The 7796-nt window shown below is 51.2% G+C and overlaps 1 protein-coding gene across 1 annotated transcript in view; it reads right to left on the bottom strand.

Moving 5' to 3' along the window:
- The window catches only part of BRD4 (bromodomain containing 4), an 87582-nt gene that overhangs the window by 27115 nt on the left and 52671 nt on the right, over positions 1-7796 (bottom strand). The window contains exons 2-5 of the mRNA XM_010834002.1: positions 6794-7112; positions 3168-3305; positions 1701-1836; positions 3-187 (exon numbers count right to left, since the gene is read on the bottom strand). Coding sequence (XP_010832304.1) covers positions 3-187; positions 1701-1836; positions 3168-3305; positions 6794-7078 — 744 coding nt within the window. The 5' untranslated portion in view covers positions 7079-7112. The remainder of the gene's footprint in view (positions 1-2; positions 188-1700; positions 1837-3167; positions 3306-6793; positions 7113-7796) is intronic.

The following is a 7796-nucleotide window of genomic DNA, read 5'->3' as shown; positions in this document are numbered from 1 at the left end:
GTCTGCAGCGGCTGGGCAGGTACCACTGTCATGACAGGGGTCTGGACGATGAGGTCTGGGGTGACGGCAGGGAAGGGGTGAGGTGTGGCCTGCACAGATGGAGGATTCTGCTGAGGGGTCTGGGTCTGCGGAGGAGTCGACGCTTGCGTTGTGTTTGGTACCGTAGAGACGCCAGGTTTTGCTGTCCCTATCAATCATAAAAGGGACAGGTGGTTAGATGCCAGGCCTGCACGCTGGCTGACCTTGTGGGGACACTGCCACACGTGGTGAGCACACAGTGGCATGGGCATGGCACACACAGTCACCAGAACAATTTGTCTAAGAGACGGAACAGCCCAAACACCCTGGCCCTCAGACAGATCTGTCCACCTGTCCTAGGAGGCTCCAAGAGCAGTGGCACACCACATGCCACACTTCCTGGGGTGTCCTGGCTGCAAGTCCTCACTCAGGCACAGAGACCCCTTCATGAGCACGAAGGCGTGAGCCAAAGGAACAGGAAACTCATGCTGAGACTTAGCACCATGACAGTGATAGCAAAAAAATATTCCTTGGCACTTTCAGGCAGAGCTGTCCTCATTCCCAGAAACGCTGCCTTCTGAGTAAGCATTTCTGGCAGGAGGCCAGGATCAGCAGCCCGAGCCAAGGTTTCTGGAAACTGGCAGCCCACCATCCCTCTGAATCACAGGGGCAGGATGGACAGCTGCTGCCCTTCAGGACTGGCTCACACTGCCTCCCTGCAGCAGTGTGGGTGAGCCAAAACACACAAGGTCCCACAACTACCCAGGTGAATGAAGCCCAAACCCCTCCCAGCAGGGAGGCTACGGCTCCTTGGTTCTGAGTATACTGGACACCTGTGGGCAGGTTCCACAGCCAAGGGGTGACCCTCAAGACCAGCTCTCCTTGGCTACCCCTCAGCAATGCAACAGAGATAGCCAACCCCCTTCACTCCCATGAAATTACCCCTTCCAAGCAAGACAGGAAGTCAGGTGAAAGCTTGCTCCTTAGAGCAAACAACTCACAGCACAGGCCACCTTGCAAGCATCATCTTTCTGCAACTTGGGTGCTGCAGATGGCAAGATGCAGAAGGCAGCTGTGAAAACTTCCTGTACAGAAACATTTCACGAGTAGGCTACTCCCTACCAACTGGCCTTCAGAATGGTATGTCAGGCTGGGGGGCAGGGCCGGGGTGGGAGCTAAGACAGAGAGAGTTTGACTTCAGAAGACTATCCAGTAGCAGGTATGACTCTGACACAAGTGGATTAAGATAACTCAAGTGACAAACCTTAAGGCTCTAGGATTACTTAAGACTAAGACTGCCCTTGATCAGATCAATTTTACCCAAAATGAAAAAGACGGTCTATGGCATTGGTGGGATGAAGAACTCAAATTGTGAAATACTTAAAAAAAAAAAAAAAAGTTACACTTTCTTTTTAACTGAAGTCCATCGAGAAAGGCAAGGCCCAATGTTTTCTACTCTGCTGGAGGGTCAAATGACCCTCTGAGCTGGCTCCCCTGATGAACCTGGCTCCACCATATCCAAAACAGCAACAACACAGGTAGCAAATAATATAGCCGTCTTCCCACCACTCTAGTCTCCCAATGAACTCGGAGAAGGCTAGCCAACTGGGGAGAGAGAAAGCCAATTTTCTTGCTGTTTCAATGTGAAGCTAAGAGTGCCAGGGCCACTGAAGGTACCCTACCTGCTTCTTTCCTCCCACGTCCTCTTCCTTTTGCCTGGACTATCACGATCTCAGTTTCTTCAGTGGGCAGTTCGTTGATTTTTTGCAAGAAGAGCTTCTCCAGAGCTTCTGCCATTAAGACTATGTCATCTCCAGGCTAAAAGAGGAGACACACACAGTGAGGGTTGGCAAGCCCTCCCCACCTTTCTAGACAGAACAAGAGCTCCCCATCCTAGGTCCCAAAGTGTGGAGCATCGTATTCAGAGTCCTCCAATTTGAACTCCAAAGGGCCACAACACAGCTATACTACCTGGCACTGCAGAGGCTTCCTAGGCCTGCAAGTCTGCTGCCTCTCCAGCCTTTTAACTTCTGGCCTGAGAAATCATCCTAATGCCTGCAGTATTTATCGAGCACTGGCAACCACAGACTGGGGTCCCTCCCTTGACACGATGCAACTTCACCAGAATTACTTGGATTACATAGGATACATGAGCAGGGCTCCAATAACGTTCCCCAGGGTGTTGCCAAAGCAGCTCACTGAGGCCTGGGGAAATGCCCATTCCTTACTGCCTCATGGGTTCCACTCTGTCACCTCACCTGTAACATCCCTCAACCCACTCAGCTCTAAATGGAGAACTCTAACTGTACATATTTCCCTTAAACCTAGCGATGAGAGCTGAGACTTTAAACAAATGATCTGGCTTCACGGCACAGCCAAGATGAATGGCTTGGCTATTGGGTTAAGATGTGATCTTTAGGCCTACAGGTAAGACCCTACAAGGGGATACTTGATTCTCCGGCCACAGGCTATTATTGATGGTCATGTCCACAGTTGCAAATGCAGCAGGCCCCACACTGTACCCTCTCTCACATGTACGTTTCTGTCTGAGCACATCTTTCTTTACAACTGGGCTTCCCTGGTGGCTCAGCTGGTAAACAATCCACCTGCAATGCAGGAGATACGTTTTGTTTAATCCCTGGGTTGGGAAGATCCCCTGGAGAACTGAACGGCTACCCACGCCAGTATATTGGCCTGGACAATTTCATGGACTGTATAGCCCATGGGGTCGAAAAGAGTCGGACACGACTAAGCAGCTTTCACTTTCTTTACATTTTCTCTACATTTCAGTAGATTCCTTCCTGACAATTTGAGTCTCCTAACAAACTTTTTAGTGATTCACTACTGTCCTTTTCACATCTTCTCTACTAGACATGCTCAAGAACCAAAGTCCCAAGGGCATCAGAAGCACATGCTTCCAGAAGCACATGCTAACGAGGACGGCTGAGAAACACAGCCAGAAGGCTACTGGCCTCAAAAGACACATACCCAGTTCACACGCAAAACCAACGGCCCCACCTACCTCTGCTGCCAGCGGTCTCCTCTGGCCAGACCCCACTCTACCTGCACCCCGCACCCCTGCCCATGGGTTCCAGACGTGCCCACCACCTCCTCTACCTTCTGCTTCTCCACCAGCCCCCACGTCTCACCTTGTTGTAGATGTAACAATTTGTAAACATAGTGTTGAAGTCCTGGATACATTCCTGAGCATTCCAGTAATAGTTGTTTTCCAAGCGCTTCTTTATTGTTCCCATATCCATAGGTGTTTTAATGATCTTATAGTAATCCTGCAGAGCAGAGAGAGCAAAAAGGCCAATGTCACCTCCGCAGCCAGGCAGCACTCATGGGTGGGGCGCGGATCTCACCCCGCCTCACGCCACAGACATGCAGACCTAAGCTCTGCCACCGCATCAGTGAGCCATCTCATGGATGGACTCCAAGATAAAGTGGTTCACAGAAGAGTTGCTAAAAGCTGAGTGGCAATTTAGAATAAGTAACAGGCAAAGTCACTCAACCTTTAAAAAAGTGGTTCTTATCTGGTAAAATAACCCACGGGAGTTTCTACTCTCTCCCCACCATGTGAAATTATCCACATCCATAAAATATATTCAAGCCTCAACAACTGGACCCCTTGCTTCCTGTCACACTGAAGCACCATGGACCAAAAGCCTCTATCCAGTTCATCTCACTTCCATTCCTTTTACCTACATATAGTCTATCACTAAGGATCCAGTAGTATCTGGATACAGTTCAACAACTAACCAGGTTAAGTGCCAGATGAGGAATCAAATGGAGAGTCCTCACTAGTCTTAGTTTTAAAAAAAAAAAAAACAAAAATTCAAAATTCCAGCAGACCCACTCCTCAAACCTCTGGATCTTATTCTACAAGTGCCGAACAGAAGACATCAGACAGCAGGTGTAGATGTGGCAAAAGCCCTTCCAATCAAACTCTCTTCTACCATTATACCTTTCCCAAAATCTAAACCTATCTTACAAGCAAATGCTTATGATCAGACAGGGCCTGGGTTTCCAGGAGGAAGGACCACAGAGGGGCAGGCGAGAAGGTGCACCTGCACACAGCTCGCCGCCCCATTAAGGTCCACTCTCTCCAAGGCTCCCACAGTCAGGCCCAGGTGAAGTACCAGAACCGCATCACATCCCAGGGGCAGCCTGACGGCAGAGGGGCAAGTCGGTGCTCTGGCAAGCATCGAGGTCCTGCCTAAGAACAGAGGCGGGCAATGCTGAAAAAGTAAGCCAAGGGTGTGAGGTTCTGAGTTGCTCTGACACCCACGAGAAAGGAACAGAAGTCGCTGGCATACACCTGAGAGCTGGCACAGCTCACACCCCTGCCCCAAATGGGGCTGTGGCACAGGCCTAGGTACCCTGGCGAACAGGCCTCAAGAGGAGACTGAACCAGACTTTCTACACTGTATTTGCTCTGACCACCTTTCCCAAGAGAACGAAGTCCAAATATATCTGCCCTGGGGGAAACTCAGATTTTATTCCATGGCCCAAGATCGTGGGGTCACCACCTCAGACTGGTGTCAGGCGCTTGAACCGGCCGTGGGGTGCCGACAGTGGTATGAGGCCCAACAAGACAGTAGCTGAGGACAGAGCAGGAGGAGGAGGTGAGACAGCGACAGGTAAGGGCGGGGGGACTGAAAGGGAGGCAGGGGCTTAAGGGGCAAGACGACCACCCATCTGCACACATGTATGGAATGACAGAAGCAGGCATTCCAATAAGGCCAGCAGGGACCAGAGGCCGAGACACAGGTAAAGATCTGGAAGGGATCAGAAAATAGAAAAAGAATAAACTCTTTCCTGAGATGGCCCTATTCCCATTTCCTGGGGAGGGGGCTGTCCCTGGAAACTGGGCTTCAGTATGACACTGTTCCCAGCCAAAGAGCCCTGCCCCAGCCCTCTGGGTTAGCCCCTAGCTCGGCCACCTCTGTGAAGGCACCAGATCAGTGCCACCACCCCCAGCTTCTTCTTCCTCCATTGGAGCTGCTGAGGGTGACACCAAGTCACACTGGGACCCCAGGGGAGCTTGGCCTCTACTTCAGAGAATGACCTCAAACTCCCAAACCCCTTAGCCTGCCAGCCCACGCACACCCTTGTCTGTCCCACTGGCTGGCAGGCCGCCTTCTCAGGATCTCCGGTCCCCCGACCCCCTTTCTGCTCAGTCTTCACCGTCTTAGCTCTCCGTGCCTCTGCTCCCTCCGCATTCACCTGAACAAACCAACCTCTCCCTCCTCCACCTGGCCCTGCCACAGTTTCCCTTCAAAGCCAAATTTCTTGAACCGGTGGCTTCACATCCTCACCTTCTTGTCCACACTGCTGCGAATCTGGTTTCTACTTCTGCGCCACAGCTTCCTAAGGTCACCAATGCCCTCCTAAAGGCCAACAGGAGGGTCAGGGTGGAATCCTCAGCTCTCTGACCTTCCTGTAGTCTCTGATGTGGACACCTGAGAGGCTGCTCTCTGTTGGTGACCCTCCTAGCCTCCTGCTCCCTCCAGTGCTATAAAAGCTGTGGGCCCCCTTGGATTCCAACTGCAGTGCCTTCTCTCCCCACTCTTTGCATGTGCTCTAGGAAGGTCACCTCACCTGTGGATCCTGCACAGCCCACTCCTTAGTCTAGCTAGAAGCTGGTACCGCAAGCTCTCCCAAGAGCCTCCTTCCAGTGATGGGCTCAATGCCTCTGTGGTCAATGAGGAGAGAGACCTTTGGAGCCCAGATTCCATGAGGACCCTTCTTTTGTTCCCACCGGCTTTCCTCCACCAGTTCATGACCTGAGCCTGCAGCACCCCCACCTGACTCTCCTCCTGAGTGCACACGATGGGTATTCAACGGACAGACAGTACTGGACAGCTGTCAGAGATACAGCGACCGTCAAGCAAGGAAGGTCGCACTGATGGGTCCCTCCTCCTTGAGACCAAGTGCCCGGCAGAGGCTGGGGTCCTGCACCAGTGCAGTTCTGCCTCGCAGATTCACATCTGGGTCAGCTGCAACAATCATCTAATTCCAACGCCCTTGTCCAGGTGTGTGTGGGATTTGGCAAACAACAGAAGACAATTTAAAGACAATTAGTCCTTGATGCTTTGAAGAAAGAAAAAATTAACACGTTATCCTGTTTCCTCCCCAAGGTTCAGTTAAAGGCAGAAGTTGAGTTTCCAGAGCCATTTGCTAGCAATGTGGGCAAACAGAGAACTCACAAAGCAAAAAGGAGAGGAACAGGGGCACCAAAGAATAACAGCAGGTGTAACATGGCCACAACACACCCCTCTTCAATCCAGGCCACCTCCGTGTACCTGGCTCCATCCTGCCACCTTTCCCTGCCCATGCTCTGGGTGACAACGAGGATGCCAGTACCAGAACAGGTACTGCAGCAAGCCAATTCTTCTCAGAATCTGACCAACCACGTCTGCTGAACCTACTGGGTCGGTCTGGCCAACCAAGTCTGTGGAGGGAGGGCCTGGACCACCAAGTGACCCCACTTCAAGTCCCCCGAAGCAAGGGCAAACTGCAAGCAACCCTCCACTTCTATTTCAATCTCGTCACACAACATGTCCCAGAATCGTAGTATCAAAGAAACCAGTTACTATTTAATTCAGTCAGCACTTCTCTCTTTCCCCACTTCCATTCATCAGGACTGCTAAAACCCCTCACTCAAGGATACTGGAGTTTGGCTCCACCCTCCCATCAATCCATCCTTACAGGAGCAACACAGGAGGAGACCTGGAGGAAGGCAGCCCTGGACCCTGCCCAGATTACTCACAGGGAGGTTTAGCTTGACGGCATCCACAGGCTGCTGGAAAGGCCACGCAAACTGGTGTTTCCATAGTGTCTTGAGCACCACTTTGAGCAGATATTGCAGTTGGTTGGTCTGCCTCTTGGGCTTGTTGGGGTTGGAAGTCTCCGGAGGAGGGGGGTTGGTGCTGGCTGTGTTGGCTTGCTGGGGTTGGGCCTGGGCCTGCGTTGTAGACATCTGGGTAGTTTCTAGTCCATCCCCCATTACTGGCAGATTTCTCAATCTCGTCCCAGGGCCACTCTCCGCAGACATGCTACTGATCCCATCACATTCTTCACTGGGCAATCTACAAAGGAAAAGCCACTGTCAGAGATGAGGCAGTAGAGCGGAGCCATTCACAATGACACAGCCCTGAGGGCTGTGGCCTACAAAGGCCGAGCCCCTCTGATGAAGACCGACTGGGTCGGCTGGAGAGACACTCCAGGCACTGTCTAAAAGGGCCCCACTGTCTGCTCCCCTCAAAGATTCATCATCCAGTAGGGAAGAGAACCAGGAATCAACTTTGAGGGCCAGGCCATGGAGTCTCGAGTCAGCCAGGGGCTGAAAGGGGCTGTGGGAGCTAAGGAGTTCAGGGGAAGGTGGATATAATAAACAACAAACCAAGTTTTCACCTCTGAGTTTTTAGTGGACACTGTGAGAGAGGATGATTTGCAAGCCTCAAATTATCTCTTCATTAATATTTTTGTTTATATTTGTGGCTCATGAAACATTTAGCCACGTCGGTAATTGTACTTGGTGAGTGGGGGCCAAGCAGGAAGGCCAGACTGCCTGAACCTTTTTTAGCCCACACAGTCCGCTGCTGAGTGCTCACACTTACGAAAAATATTTTCTTGGTAACTTACATAATGTAGGTTTGGAGATTAAAGAGATACCACATGGTAACTGCTGATAACATAAAAATGAATCCATACTTGACCTACTGTTTTATTAACCAGCTTTTCAAAGTTTGTTTATAAAGGGATAGAGGGGC

This window comes from Bison bison, unplaced genomic scaffold (genome assembly GCF_000754665.1).
Source record: "Bison bison bison isolate TAMUID 2011002044 unplaced genomic scaffold, Bison_UMD1.0 scf7180017863978, whole genome shotgun sequence".
Lineage (NCBI taxonomy): Eukaryota > Metazoa > Chordata > Mammalia > Artiodactyla > Bovidae > Bison > Bison bison.
The sequence above is the reverse complement of the archived record's forward strand: the minus strand, read 5'-3'. Positions and strand labels throughout refer to the sequence as shown.